The following is a 15,840-nucleotide window of genomic DNA, read 5'->3' as shown; positions in this document are numbered from 1 at the left end:
ATTGAAAAGACGACTATTAGACGTATTTTGGACGTCCATTGACGTTGTTAATTGGTCCCGAAATAAATTACTGTATAAAACGCGTTTTGGACGTCCACTGACGTTATCGATTGGTCACCACTTAACTAACTTATTAAGATGGGTTTTGGTCGTCCATTGACGTTTAAAATATGTCCTTGACGGACAGACTACTTTTAGACCTATTTTGAACGTCCAGGGACGTTCCTTGTTTACTGGGACACAACCCTTTGGACACATTGATTTGAAGAATGTAAAATAAAATGAAGCTTAATTTGTTGTTGGGATGAAGTTTTTATTTTCAAGATGCAAGTTCGATTTTTCTTTACATTTTAATGAGTAAAATAGCAAACCTAATTGCAGAATAAGTTCTGATTGCAGGAAAAGCACATTACAGATAGAACCCACTCACTCCATAAACAGATCTTAACATTCATGCAAGTGTCGTTGTCGTACATCTCCAGTGTTGTGGAGTTGTGGGTTCATAACACCTCAGGTCTGTGTGGTTTTCCTCTGGGAGATCCGGTTTCCTTCCACAGTACTACAACTCATGTTGGCAGGTGGACTGACTGTTATAAAACTCATTTCTAATTGTGAGTGTGTCAGTGACTGGGTGAGTGTGTGATGCCCTGTCCAGGTTGTGTCTCTGCCTCGTCCCCAATGATTTCACGTAGGCTCCAAACCTCACAACTCCAAACACGAAGACATGGTTACAGTAAATAAAGGAACATATATGGAATTACATAGATTTTAGTTTACATAGATTGAATTTCTACAATAATGAACTTTTTCATGTGCATCCATATATTTCTGATATCGATGCATATGAAATTTCATTTTTATTTCTTCAAAGAAATCCATACTCAATACCACTGGAATGTTTATGTTAAACATAGTGGGGGTTTTTTAATTCGAAGATCATTGCAATGTTTTCTGTAAATTCAGCACATTGTTAAAGTTGATGCCATTAATTGTAGTGACACTGTGTTAGTAGATACTGACATGTCCACTCTCCAGATGTGAATCTAAACGGCAGTTTCTCACATCAGATGGACGCTTCACAGCAGAGTGTCTCTGATGAACTGAAAAACAGGAAAGATCGGTGTTTTAAAATATCAATTTAAAAATATGTATTTTTTTGTTTTTGCCTTTTCAAACTTGCATTGTAAAAACTACACCCAGAAGAACCAAGCAGCTTAGAACATGGCTGTTTTGTCATTGCAATGTTAACTAATTATGTAGTGGAGTTACATGTTTTTGGCCACCTGCTTCTCTATTCACTAATTCAGATTGATGTCTTCATATGTAAATCCTACACAGGTATTTCAGAAGATTGGAACTTACATCGTCCAGTGAAAAGCTGGCCATCACGCAATCGCATGGTAAGTTTGTCATTCGATGAGATTTGAAGCGATCTAAAATGGTGAAAATAAAATGGATTAAACATGAATGGTCAAACAAAATTTTCACATGAATAAAATACATTATATCGACACAACATTTGCCAGAGGGCGGCACGGTGGTGCAGCAGGTAGTGTCGCAGTCATACAGCTCCAGGGACCTGGAGGTTGTGGGTTCGATACCTGCTGTGTTCTCCCTGTGTCTGCGTGGGTTTCCTCCGGGTGACTGTCTGTGAGGAGTGTGGTGTGTTCTCCCTGTGTCTGCGTGGGTTTCCTCCGGGTGACTGTCTGTGAGGAGTGTGGCGTGTTCTCTCTGTGTCTGCGTGGGTTTCCTCCGGATGCTCCGGTTTCCTCCCACAGTCCAAAAACACACATTGGTAGGTGGATTGGCGACTCAAATGTGTCCGTAGGTGTTAGTGTGTGAGTGAATGTGTGAGTGTGTGTGTTGCCCTGTGAAGGACTGGCGCCCCCTCCAGGGTTTATTCCTGCCTTGTGCCCAATGATTCCAGGTAGGCTCTGGACCCACCGTGACCCTGAATTGGATGAGCGGTTACAGATAATGGATGGATGGATTGAACATTTGCCAGAGGCAAGCAAAACATTTGTGATGTGATATCATGTATTTGCAAAGAAATTATGTGCAAATCTCAAATTTGGGACACTCCTTGTGAAAGTGTTGCTGAGTGTTTAAGTGAAAATAACTGAACAGATGCATTACAGAGAAAAGACTTACATATGGCATGTTTCCTGTAGTTGTAGTTAAAAAAAACACACTGTGGGGTGTGTTTTGTTTGTTTTAACACAAAATCAGTATGTTTATATACAGTGTACCATAAATTTGGTTCTGGCAACAGTGCCCAAGTAAAAGAATTATAGAGTTTATATGTCCATAACGTTAATATTAAAACGTCTTTGAAAATGTCTTATTTTTACTTATACTTATAATACTTTTTTAGTATTTCCATTGGTCCATTTTTTAAAGAAATTGAAAACCTGTTCAAAAGAAAAGAAAAACTGAAAACTTTACTTTGGATATTAAACATAGGAAGTGGGTTTCATTAAGTGATTCAAATTATTTTATCCCCCACTGCTATGAACAACATCACTGCTCCTGCCCTTTCACCAAGGATGTTTACCCTTCAAGGTTTCCAGTCGAGCGAGAATGGCCACAAATTCGTCAAAGTTGACCTGGCCAGCCGTGTTGTATCTGTTCCAGAGCAGGCCGAAATTGAGGTCATTTAGCCGCAGGTCTACATGGAAGCAGAAAAGTTTCACAGAGGTAAACTCATTAAACATTTACTATTGACCACAATGCCACAAGCATGCCACACCTGACACGTGTGAAAATACTTCACATCAAAGACTACCCATCATTCATTTCATTACTCGTCATATAGTTAATTTCTCAGATCAGGAAAACACAAAAAGACCATTCCATTTTTGCCTTTTCTCAAACTTTGGGTCCTTTCAGGATTCCTTCAAAGAAATGTACATTCTTCCACACCTCAAAAGCCAAAGCTGGTTTCCCTCACGCCATGCTACCAGACACTGCTTTTTAAAAACTTGCTTTTTACACAAAATAAATGGAATTTAACACACTTGAAGGACACAGAACACAGTTTACCATGAAAGAGATGCAAGATGCATTTATCAATTATCTCACCATGGGCTTTGAGGGCACTCTTCAACATTTTTTCACTCACTGCGCCGTCTTTCACTTGTTGAATTTCCACAAATTCTTTTTTGGCTGCCGACACGTAACTCTGCAACTCTTGAAATCTGTGTTCGTCCAGTTTTCCTGACCTTTCATCCTTCACAAGCTTTATTAAGGAATGATGAGGTATGCAAACGAAACAATTAAAGCAAAGATGGACATCTGATTGAAGATATGTTAACAGTAGAGTTGTAAAGGTGCATGGTGATAGCTTGGTGATATTGTTACCTCCTAAATTACATCATATGAAGTAGCATCATATTGCTACTTTCAATATAAAATTAAATAATATCAGAAAAAAAGATACGTCCTTCAGGGACATCAGAATTCGAACAGTCTGAAGACTCAAAACTGCAACAGAAAGGAAGAAAAATGATGTAGCTTCGGAGATTTTTGGGAGTGATTTAACTGATTGTTCTTTCTGAAGCCCTCTACAGACCTTGGTCTCCGACAGTGTGGCCCATTTGAACCAGTTTCTTTTGGATTTGAGAAGCACTTAAGTACTGTGAGGGGAAAAAGATGTTAGTTACAGCAGTAGAAGTGAAGCGGAAGTGTAGTATTCCCTTCATAAGTGTGCTAACATGAAGGAAAAGTCATGAAAAACATAAATAATCTTTTGATATTTGGTTTGATCTTGGGATGAGAAGGATTTCTTTTGGAGTTAATGTAGGTTCTATTTGTTATTTCAGTCTTGGCCAATTTAACGTCAGTTTGAATAAGTACTTGTAAGTATCGTAGAATCTGTGTTAACTTTACTGTAAATAAGTTGGCTTGTATTTAAACACATTTACAACATTGAAAGTAAATCCACATAACATTTTTACTTTTAAATAAGAGTTTCAAATTCATTGTGAATTTCCACTGAGTTGTAATAGGGAGAACAGAGTCTGTCATTACTACTCTGTTCTCAGCACTGCAGAAAATGTACTATGTACCTTTTGGAGGAGGTTAGGATACCATACCACTCTCACCTTCCCCTTAGATTTCAGTACAATGCTGTACAAAATAATTAGAATTGGGAAAGCCCCAGTCTTGCCCAAGTATTGCCCAAGTATTGCCCAAGGACAGTGGTGTAGTAAACCCTTGTTTGCTGCACTGAATTCACACATATATTCACACATTCACAAAGTTGCAAACCAACAGAACGTACCTCTTCACAAGACTCAGTGGTGAAGGTCTCACACGCTAGTGAACTTGGCCACACGAAGCCAAACTTTCTCATGAGTGGTTCGCAGCCCATTTTCGCAGTCTCACAGGTGGTCTTACACACCGGCCTTGCAGTCCCGTTCACACACTGAGGGCTATAGACGGAGCAGAGGAGATTCTTCATTTCAGAGGAACACTGCACGCTCACCAGGGGGTAAAACTGACTGATCTCCAGATCGGCTTCTTCTTGGTTCTTATGTCCTAGTATGTTTGGCATCACAGTGAAGTGGTAGTGCAAGCCTTTGCACATTGGAATCTCGATGGGTTCACATTTCCCAGGTGGCAGAGACCTGCCCTAAAACAGTCATATTCATTTCTTAATTACATAAAAATATTAATGTGGTTAATAATGAATAGAGGTCAGTACTGGCTTCAGTGAAGTTGTAGAACTAGTGATGGTTGACCAATGTTACAAAAGCTTCATATATATTTATACTCACCTCAGTTGTGATCATTCTCATGCAAGTATTTTAGAACTATTCAACTGCAAAACAAACCATTTATGCATTCTACTCTGAGACAATATGCAAAAGCATGAATCTAATTTCACCATGCTCAATGCTTAGTGTTGGCTAGAGGAGTGTAAACCTCCCTGATGCATTTGGTAATGCACTAGAGAAACTAAACTAAACTTGATTTCAAAAGCAGTGTTGGACGAGCCTCTGTCCAGATGTCTTTACTAAGGAAGCTGATTATAATATATATATATAACGTATGTCCAATGGTTTGTGGACACCTTCTCATTCTACATTTCAGAGAAACTCACTATAAGAACCAAGGAACCCTTAAAGAACCCCATATCATTAATTATAAACGCAACATACAACAGCCAAAAGCATAGTTTCATCATTATACATTTATTCGAAGGGCAGTTCTAGACAACTTTTTTAATAATGGTATTTGCTCACCTTCTCAGGATGCCCCAAAGATGCTGAAACTGCAACAGAAAGGAAGAAAAATATGTAGCTTCTGAGATATTTTGGAGTGATTTAACTGATTGTTCTTTCTGAAGCCCTCTACAGACCTTTTTCTCCGACAGTGTGGCCCATTTGATCCCGTTTCTGTTGGATTTGTGAAGCAGTTAGGTCCTGTGAGGGGGAAAACGATGTTAGTAGAAGTGAAGCAGAAGTGTAGTATTCTCTTCAAACATGTGCTAACATGAAGGAAAAGTCATGAAAAACATCTTTTGATATTTGTAAATCAATCTGCGGTTACGTAACTCAGTTGGCTTTGGTTTGATCTTGGGATGAGAAGGATTTCTTTTGGAGTTAATGTAGGTTCTATTTGTCATTTCAGTCTTGGCCAATTTAACGTCAGTTTGAATAAGTACTTGTTAGTATCGTAGAATCTGTGTTAACTTTACTGTAAATAAGTTGGCTTGTATTTAAACACATTTACAACATTGAAAGTAAATCCACATAACATTTTTACTTTTAAATAAGAGTTTCAAATTCATTGTGATTTTCCACTGAGTTGTAATAGGGAGAACAGAGTCTGTCATTACTACTCTGTTCTCAGCACTGCAGAAAATGTACTATGTACCTTTTGGAGGAGGTTAGGATACCATACCACTCTGACCTTCCCCTTAGATTTCAGTACAATGCTGTACAAAAGAATTAGAATTGGGAAAGCCCCAGTCTTGCCCAAGTATTGCCCAAGGACAGTGGTGTAGTAAACCCTTGTTTGCTGCACTGAATTCACACATATATTCACACATTCACAAAGTTGCAAACCAACAGAACGTACCTCTTCACAAGACTCAGTGGTGAAGGTCTCACACGCTAGTGAACTTGGCCACACGATGCCAAACTTTCTCATGAGTGGTTCGCAGCCCATTTTCGCAGTCTCACAGGTGGTCTTACACACCGGCCTTGCAGTCCCGTTCACACACTGAGGGCTATAGACGGAGCAGAGGAAAGTCTTCATTTCAGAGGAACACTGCACTTTCACCAGGGGGTAAAACTGACTGATCTCCAGATCGGCGTCTTCTTGGTTCGTATGTCCTAGAATGTTTGGCATCACAGTGAGGCTGTAGTCCAAGCTTTGGCACATTGAGATCTCGATGGGTTCACATTTCCCAGGTGGTAGAGACCTGCCCTAAAACAGGCATATTCATTTCTTAATTACATAAAAATGTTAACGTGGTTAATAATGAATAGAGGTCAGTACCGGCTTCAGTGAAGTTGTAGAACTAGTGATGGTTGACCAATATTACCAGTCTCCATATATTTATACTCACCTCAGTTGTGATCATTCTCATGCAAGTATTTTAGAACTATTCAACTGCAAAACAAACCATTTATGCATTCTACTCTGAGACAATATGCAAAAGCATGAATCTAATTTCACCATGCTCAATGTTTAGTGTTGGCTAGAGGAGTGTAAACCTCCCTGATGCATTTGGTAATGCACTAGAGAAACTAAACTAAACTTGATTTCAAAAGCAGTGTTGGATGAGCCTCTGTCCAGGTGTCTTTACTAAGCTGATTATAAAATATATATATAACGTATGTCCAATGGTTTGTGGACACCTTCTCATTCTCCTTAAAGAACCCCATATCATTAATTATAAACGCAACATACAACAGCCAAAAGCATAGTTTCATCATTATACATTTATTCGTAGGGCAATTCTAGACAACTTTTTTTTAATAATGGTATTTGCTCACCTTCTCAGGATGCCCCAAAGATGCTGAAAGCAGAAAGCCCAATATAAAAGCTATCTTCACATGTACAGTATGAACTTCCTCCATTTTCAGGAGCCTGGATTTGTTTTTCTTATCCTCACTCTTCTGCACTAAACAGCACTAAACTTGAAGGCTCCGCAGCACAGCTGGAGAGGAATTCCTGGGCTTCTTAAGAGTCCCAAAATGACCGCGCTGTCCAATCCCGAACCAGCTCTGGAGCACTTCCCCTTTAACGGGGGTCTTAGGGGCAAACAGACACCATTCTCTTTGTCTGTAATTAGAAATGTATGTGCTGAGAAACCATCTGTTTCAGAGCCAACAAAAACCTACAGAGGATCTGGAGGAAAGTTGTGGGAAGTATTGTGGAAAATGTGCACAATATCCAGATGAATAAACTGTAAATATTTGCTGTTTCACATTAAAACTTCGAACAATTGTGTGACCGAATAAAAGACCATGTGATTAATATCAAGAAACTAGGAGACTTCATCAACTTTGGTCTGTGGAGCAATGCTCCTCCATTCTCTGGAGTGATGGAGCACCCTCCAGTACACTTCGGGTGAGTTGTTGTGTCTATTGTGAGCTCAGACTAATCACACAACACCAATCCCTGGCCTCACTAATCTTCTTGAAGCTGAGAGATTATTCTGAATTTTGTGCACTGCCTTCCAAGTAGATAAACTGTTGTGGCAGTAGTAGTACAATGCCAAAGTGCAATCAAATCCTCACTGATATTTAAAAAATAGTTTTCAATGATTCAGTCAAATATAAGTATGAATATTTAAGCAAATGAAGGAGGTCAAAATAAAGGCATCAATTGTCATCAATACAGTTCTTTATTGAGGTTGATTCAAGTACATGGTGAATGTTAATACAAAATGCAAGCAAATTAACTGGTATAAAAATAGCTATGGCATGGCTGTATGTGTTATATAAAAAAAAGAAGGGGCTATATGAAAAACTAAATAAAGTCATGCACTATAGAAAGGTCCTGGAATGTGAATGGGACTTCTTAGGTGCTCATAGTGCATCTGATGAACTGAAACAAGAGAGATAACATTTGTGTAAATATTAATAACATTCATAAAAGCTGCACATTGTATAATATACAACAGTACGTTTAATTTGTTTTAAATTACAGTACAAATCATAAAAAAAACAAAGTGAGAAAAGAAAACAACAAAAAATATTGGTGCTATTGAATTTTTTAAAGAAGTTCTTATTCAGAGCAACTTCCTCTTCCAGTGGATTTTGGAGGAAGAAAGTACAATAAGTCCTTTACTTTCCCTGCTTTGTATTTACTGAAATATACTCAATATTTAATGTGAGTTACAAGTCAGTTCCAATCTATCTTTATCTAAAAAGTGATACAAATCATGACTCCTGGCTTAGAGTTTCTGAACCACCATCCCACAGGGCTCCATAGGAGAATTCTATTGTCTGTTAATAAACTTACATCATCGTATTGAAATGTTGCCATTCCCTGCTGGGCCTGGTCCCTTTGCCGGAAAATATCTGGACAAAATACAGTTTATGAATCCAGTGCAAATGTGCAAGCACATCAACCACAGTTAATGAACAGGCGTGTTGTTTTGCTTTTGACCACAGTGAATGAGTTTGGAATGCTTTTGTATCAACTGTTAACCATCATTCAGTTCTGCACGACCGTTTCCAACCCCCAGGCCTTTTGATACTGTGCATTTAAGACTGATACATGTGAAAGACCTTTGTTTTGGTCTATTGTGGCTGTACTCGAAACACTATACATTCAATGTGACACTCGATGTCAGTGAAATAACTGTTTAATCACCTGACCAAACTAATGAATGCTATTATAAAACCACAGGATTACTTTTTATGAATGTTACTACCTGGAAAACATTCTTGAGTTTAGAACGGTGCAACAGAAATGTATGAACTTACCAGTTAAGCTTCTCAGTTTGACACAGCATGCGACGTAATCATCAAAGGTGATCTTTCCCTGAGTGCTGTAGCGCGTTATTATGGCGTTCATAGCCTGAGGGCTTAGCCTGTACCCTAAAAACAAACAGAAAGACAGTCCTGTACACACCTCTAATTCCAGAATACATCTCTTTTCAGTCATTATTCAGATTTCGTATAATGCTTGTAAAACATTGAAGAAAAATCCACGCTACACTTTATACACTACACTTTCAAATCAAATACACTGATTACAACAAAGGATACATATGTTCTATTTCAAATGTAATAAATAAATGTGTTTGAGAATCTGTTACCCATAGAGGAAATGGCCTGGTTCATTTCCTGGGGGTCCACTGTCCCACTCCTGTCTTTGTCCATGTTCATGAAGTGCTGCTTCCAACCATTGATCACAGCCCACAGCTCCTTGAACTCAGGAAAGCCCATAGAACCGGACATGTCCCGCTAATAACAATGTATTTTAAGGAGAAACAATGCCATTCAAATGACACGGCAATTGATTTAAAAAAAACTTTTTAAAACAGTAGAAGGATTTTCAAAGGATCTCTAAGACAATAATAAGCCACAGTGAAAAGCCTGGGGTACAACGCTCTGCTCTGTGAGTAACTGCTATAGTGCATCCAACAATAAATGCAGCATGGCGTAGGAGTGCGCGATATGGCCCTAAAATAATATTACAATCTTTCAGGGCATGTTGGCAATAGTGAAACAGATTAGTTGTCACAGACTTCTTTCATTTCTTACACAATAGCATGGATTATCATACTTCTGATATTTTGTAACCAAACCACCTCCACTCCCCTTTTATTGTCAAGCACATTCCCACACTTCAGAGTCACTTTCCCCCGTAATTCACTGAGCGTAAGTGACTCATGTAAAGAACGTATGCCATACTATGGGTAACTGCATGAAGGTACTATGTAAGCACCTCAGAACACCACTATTATCACAGCATTGATTTTTAAATATCATTTGAAAAATTAGCGTAGCATAGCTAGCGTAGCCCTAGCATGGAGCTCATTTTACACATTAGGTCCATTATTGATCCTGTTAAAGGCATGATGGCTGTAAAGGATACATCAAGCATGCAGACCATCAGCCTGCATGTCTCCAAGTTGAACGCTGCAAAAAGATGCAATTTGATTAGACATGTAATGCATTTATAATCCCAGTCTACGGCCAGTCCGCAGTAAAAGGTTTCTTAGCATAACAAGCATTGTTATATTACATTAAAGTAGGTCTCTCAGAATGAATACACATCCTGATTGCTATTATTTCCACAGTTGTTAGCTCAAGTTGGGGACATCAGCTGCAAGTTTGCATTAAAACGTAGAAGAGCTATGATTCATTCATTCGTCCATCTTCTGTAAGTACTTCATCTTGACTAGGGTCCTCACATACTAACCCAGTCACTCACACCTGTGGACACTTTCACACACTCATACAGTCACTGACACATTCATACATGTGGACTATTTCGCAAAAGGCCAATCCACCTACTTTTGGACTGTGGGAGGAAATTGGAGCATCCAGAGGAAACCCACGCACCACATTCCTCAGAGACAGTGACTCAAGGTGAAGATCAAATCCAGGAACACAAAACCCTGCAGCTGTGTGGGGGTGACACTACCTGAAGCATCAATAATAATCCACTTTAAACACCTTCCCTTTCACTGAAGGGGGAGAAGCACGCTGAAGAACCCACTTCAGAACCCCAAAAGTCTTTTAAAGTTCCGCTTGCAGAGCAGCACCTTCTGGAAGCATTTTTAACCTGGGAATTAAATGCAGATGTGAGCCTTACGTTTGTAGCCACCAGAGAAGTTAGCTTGAGTCAAGCAGGTCTGGAGCTCCTCGGCAGAAATCTGACCATCCTGAAGGTAAAGAAAGCCAGATATTTTCAGAACTGTAGTTTACACTAGGATGGGTTCAACATAAGTGTTGTACACTATCTGAGTTTATTTTTCACCAAACCCTTGCTGTAGATAATAACAGAACAAGCCCAGATGCAAAGTCCTCCCTCCAGCAGGTAGACATAGTGCACAATGGACTACTTGTGATTAGAACAGTGTTCTTGAGAAATGTGAGAAATGAAGAGCTGTCCACGCACCTGCCCAGCAACTGCGGTGAAGTATCCAAAGAGAGGATCCTGCTGCTGGCCTGGGAATCCTCCAGGATACTGCAAACCACAATTAACACAATATAACACACCAGTCCACTAGTTCTGAAGTGAATACAACCAAACTCATTTTTCAGAAAAGATCACACTTCTTGCAGAGTAATGTACAACAACTTTTTAGTTTGTGTTTTTTATGACACCTTTATTTTCTGTACAACCATCACACCCTTCCATCTCCATTCAGTAGGTGCTTGTTTCTCACCTACGTCTTGTGTTGATCGTTCCTCCAGACTACATATTGCCTATATATTTCCTTGTGATTTAAGCCCAGGCCTTTTTTAAAAGTGTTTTTGCAGGAGCAGCTGCACATGAAACTAAATGCACCATGCTCAATGCTAAATGTGAATACCCTAGAGGGGTATAAAGTTCCCCATTATCCGTACCTGACCTAACAAATCTTTTTGAAAGAATGTGAACATTTGAGTGGGCGGTATTTTGGTATTTTGCTTGAGGTAAACTTCATTTAAGACAAGGCAAGGCAAGTTTGTAGGACATTTTGTACAAAAAGAGAGTCCAAAGCTCTTTACACAAAGGGTATGGACATATTACATAAGAATTAATGTAGTGAAACATATAAAACAGAACAAGAATACAAATTTTAAAAAGACAATTAAAAATATATATATATTTTTTTAAACTGTTAAAACTGTAAATAATAGTGCAAATAGAAAAAACGGTGGTGCAGCAGGTAGGTGTTGCAGTCACACAGCTCCAGGGACCTGGAGGTTGTGGGTTCGATTCCTGCTCCAGTGTGTTCTCCCTGTGTCTGAGTGGGTTTCCTCCATGTGACTGTCTGTGAGGAGTGTGGTGTGTTCTCCCTGTGTCTGCATGGGTTTCCTCCAGGTAACTGTCTGTGAGGAGTGTGGTGTGTTCTCCCTGTGTCTGCGTGGGTTTCCTCCAGGTGACTGTGAGGAGTGTGGTCTGTTCTCCCCATGTCCACACGGGTTTCCTCCGGGTGCTTCGGTTTCCTCCCACAGTCCAAAATCACATGTTGGTAGGTGGATTGGAGACTCAAAAAAACGTAGGTGAGTGTGTGAGTGAATGTGTGTGTGTGTGTGTGTGTGTGTGTGTGTTGCCCTGTGAAGGACTGGCGCCCCCTCCAGGGTGTATTCCCGCCTTGCGCCCAGTGATTCCAGGTAGGCTCTGGACCCACTGCAACCCTTAACTGGATAAGCGCTTACAGATAATGAATGAATGAATGTTTTAACCCGAGCTGTATGTCTGCTTAAATTGGAATATTTTTGGTGTGGATTATTGTGTCTAAATTCGACTTCTACTTTTCTCTGTCAACCGGTTAAGTGGCTTAGTAACAAATCTCTCCTTCTCCATGCTTTTTCTTTACCTGAATCCGATCTAACTGACTATGGCCAGGATGAAGCATGTATCAACTAAATAAGAGTGGCCCAAGAGTCAAACCCTGGGGGACATCATAGGTCACTGGCACAGAACCACTGTAGGATGGAGTATATTTTTATTACATTTTAGGGTCAACAGTATCAAAGGCAGCACTGAGATCAAGAACCAACGGAAGAGATATTTTCAAGGCACTGTATTTGTGAGGATGTCATTGATAACATTAATTGGAGCTGTCTTAGCATTAAGATTAGCCCAGAACCCTGACTGGATCTTTTTACAGAAAACTAGTAAAACATTTCCCAATTATTTTACCAAATGGTAATTTTGAATTTGGTTTGTAATTACTTTTTCATATCTGCTACTATTTTTTTTCCTGTTTGGAAGAGGTTTTATAACTAGTTTTTAATTAGCTCAGGAAATCTCTCTTTTTTTTTTTTAAGTTCAGTTAAACTTAACTTCCTCCATGTCTTGCAAGAGTGTGACTTTCTTTTACAATCACTCATCACACAAAGACTGTGTGTAGTTTTAATTTTAACATAAGGTTCACAGTGTCATTTCAAATTACACACTGGAGCAAGGCCTCTGTTTTAGGACCAGCTTAAATCTAGACACTAGTTTAAAGCCAACAATGAGCAGACAATGCTCTTGTGTGCTGTGTGACGTCACTGCTGGCTTTCTGTGTGAAGGTTTTGGTCTCATTTGTAGCTTTGTAAGACTAAAAACAAAAATATATCATGGTTTATGAGACACTAATCTTAATTCACGAGACCACAACGAGTGTATAGACTGTAAGAAGCTCTAAATGCCTTCAAACACTATTCTAAAATCACACGCACCGAAAGTAAACATTACGTGCACTTGTTTTAGAAAGACATTCACACTCACAGCTCCCGGATGTCCGCCGGGTGGAGCGCCATAGCCGTAGTTCATCCTTAAAGGCTAAAGCTGTTCTTCTAGGTCTTCAAATAAAGAATGAAATTAATTCAGAGACAAACAAATATCTCGGAACGTTCACCTTTCAGTTTTATTTCATTAAAGCCGCTCCTCTTCCAGAGTGGGAGGAGAACAAGGCTGTTATCTTTTCTTGTGTACACCCGTTTTCAGAAAAGCCCCACCCCTTTTTTTTTGGCTCGGCTCTTCATAAAGAGTCGGCTCTTTCGGCTCCTTGTTGGCTCTTTGTTTTACCACTTATTTACACTGGTACAGAACAATATTACCTACATTTTACATGACTATATGGACAAAATATTATTGTTCAATATTAAAAATAATAAATAGTGTTGCAATGGCCAATTGTTTTTATGGCTGTCTTGTAATAACTCACTGATTGCACTCACACATTCAATTGTATAAATAACTGGATTTTTATTTAAACACCTTAATAAAAAAATCACTTGTAAACTCTGAAATATAGCCAGTGGAACCCAAAAGGTAGGTATTACAATAGCTTATTAAATTAAATAATTATCCATTTCTGGGTAATAAAATAAACAAATACTGCAAAGTGCAAAACAGCAGCTTTCAACGGTTAAAACAACCAAAACTGTCAACAAACATTTAACTGATTTAACATCTTCTTCAACTATTTTTTGGAAGGCAGATTGGCATTCAGGAAAACCAAGTGTCTCAGCTCGGAGGAGTTGGAGGGTTGGAGCTTGCTTGTTGTTCTCTGATTGGTTGAATGACAAGCCTTAGAAAAAAATGGCTCGGTCTTAGACGGGAACCGGCTCTCGTCGTTCACTTACAAGAACCGGTTCTTTGAATCGGTTCGTTCGCGACCGACACATTACAAGTTCAGACCACTGATTCAAACACAACATTAAAAAACCTCGTTTCCACTCATTGCCCAATTCACCAGCTTCACTGACCACACAGGAACACGTTGTAATTCTACACCTATAGAGTGTTGTCCATTTTTTTACCCTTCATACTTTGTTACCCCCCCTTTCACCGTGTTTGTTCAGGACTAGGGTGGAGTCGATAAAATGGACAGTGAGAGTAGAAACGAGATCATATGTACCTCAGTATTGTAGTCATGTTAACCCCACTAGCACATTCATTTACATAAATGTATACTGCTATATGTATGTTTCTTAATTTGTATCCAGTGGTGGACAGCAACGAAGTAAAATTAATTCGTTACTGTACCTAAGTAGTTTGCTTGTGTATCTGTACGTTACTGGAGTATTTTTATTTTGAGGGACTTTATACTTTAAATTCACTACATTCCAAATCAAATATCTTACTTTTAATATATGTATATACATAATTTACATTCTACTATACAGTGATCCCTCGTTTTTCGCGGGGGATGCGTTCCAAGACCACCCGCGAATAACGGATTTCCGCGAAGTAGAGAAAATATATTTATGTATTTAACGAGTATTTGGACTTTTAAACCCCTCCCTGTTGCTGTTAACAACCCATCCTTTGCATTAAACAGTCATTCTATAATGTTTTTCAGCTGGAACTACATGTGATATCCTACCAGTTTCTTTAATAGAGTCGTTCCTAAGCTGTGATTTAGCGTTAAGTAAATTTCACTCGGATGTGGAAAGATGCTATTCATCTTTCACGGTTTTCCTAGATTTTCCCTCAGTATCCGCGATATAGCGGCCATAAGCCCCCTGGAAAAAACCCGCGAAGTACCGAATACGCGAAAGATGAACTGCGAAGTAGCGAGGGATTTCTGTATATTGTTAGATGTCCCTAAAATGTAGAATTTTGTTATATAATAAACATTGTAACACTGCCCTCTGCTGGATATGGACTTAAGGTACATTGCTATATAAGCGCCAGTGACGTCTTGGAGAACTTCAGGATTCACTGGCCATGGTTGAAAAATGTCATACCTTGGGTTGACACATAAAAATGCAACAAATACCAAGTGTTTCCAATAAAGTGTCCAGTGATTGGAAGTACAATGTAGACATTGCTAATATGATATGGCTAATAAATTGTCCAGTGAGTGCAAGCGTGTGGTTGAAGTAACTTATAAAGTAGTCAATAAGCTGAAAAAATAAGTAGATGTTTCTTATAATGTGGCCAATAAGTTGAAGTACAGAGCAGTTGTTTGTTTGTTTGTTTTTAATTTAATTTCTCAGTGGGCGGCATGGTGGTGCTGCAGGTAGAATCACAGTCACACAGCTCCAGGGACCTTCGATTCCCGCTCCGGGTGACTGTCTGTGAGGAGTGTGGTGTGTTCTTTCTGTGTCCACGTGGGTTTCCTCCAGGTGACTGCCTGTGAGGAGTGTGGTGTGTTCTCCCTGTGTCCACGTGGGTTTCCTCCTGGTGACTGTCTGTGAGGAGTGTGGTGTGTTC

At 39.3% G+C, this 15,840-nt stretch overlaps 2 protein-coding genes across 3 annotated transcripts; both read right to left on the bottom strand.

Moving 5' to 3' along the window:
• Positions 1 to 358: 358 nt before the first annotated feature.
• LOC136675555 (uncharacterized) lies at positions 359 to 7,163 on the bottom strand. 2 transcript variants are annotated; one of them, XM_066652162.1, is made up of 11 exons: positions 7,008 to 7,163; positions 6,085 to 6,435; positions 5,363 to 5,426; positions 5,247 to 5,275; positions 4,283 to 4,633; positions 3,572 to 3,635; positions 3,440 to 3,483; positions 3,082 to 3,229; positions 2,555 to 2,668; positions 1,363 to 1,433; positions 359 to 1,100 (listed from the first exon to the last, which is right to left on the bottom strand). In XM_066652162.1, exons 1-11 carry the CDS (start codon positions 7,089 to 7,091, stop codon positions 1,077 to 1,079), a joined length of 1,344 nt encoding a protein of 447 aa, XP_066508259.1. In that variant the 5' UTR covers positions 7,092 to 7,163; the 3' UTR covers positions 359 to 1,076. The 2 variants fall into 2 exon arrangements, with proteins under 2 accessions (XP_066508259.1, XP_066508260.1); XM_066652163.1 differs by having other exon boundaries at positions 6,085 to 6,430; positions 7,008 to 7,132.
• A 687-nt stretch (positions 7,164 to 7,850) lies between these two features.
• Positions 7,851 to 13,617, bottom strand: LOC136675557 (sorcin-like). The gene is made up of 8 exons (XM_066652167.1): positions 13,405 to 13,617; positions 11,095 to 11,163; positions 10,789 to 10,858; positions 10,066 to 10,109; positions 9,284 to 9,431; positions 8,949 to 9,062; positions 8,482 to 8,540; positions 7,851 to 8,064 (listed from the first exon to the last, which is right to left on the bottom strand). The coding sequence occupies exons 1-8, from the start codon at positions 13,447 to 13,449 to the stop codon at positions 8,038 to 8,040; spliced, it is 576 nt and encodes a 191-aa protein (XP_066508264.1). The 5' UTR covers positions 13,450 to 13,617; the 3' UTR covers positions 7,851 to 8,037.
• Between the last annotated feature and the right edge of the window lie 2,223 nt (positions 13,618 to 15,840).

The sequence above is a fragment of the Hoplias malabaricus genome, chromosome X1 (genome assembly GCF_029633855.1).
Source record: "Hoplias malabaricus isolate fHopMal1 chromosome X1, fHopMal1.hap1, whole genome shotgun sequence".
Lineage (NCBI taxonomy): Eukaryota > Metazoa > Chordata > Actinopteri > Characiformes > Erythrinidae > Hoplias > Hoplias malabaricus.
This window is presented reverse-complemented; position numbering and strand designations above follow the sequence as displayed.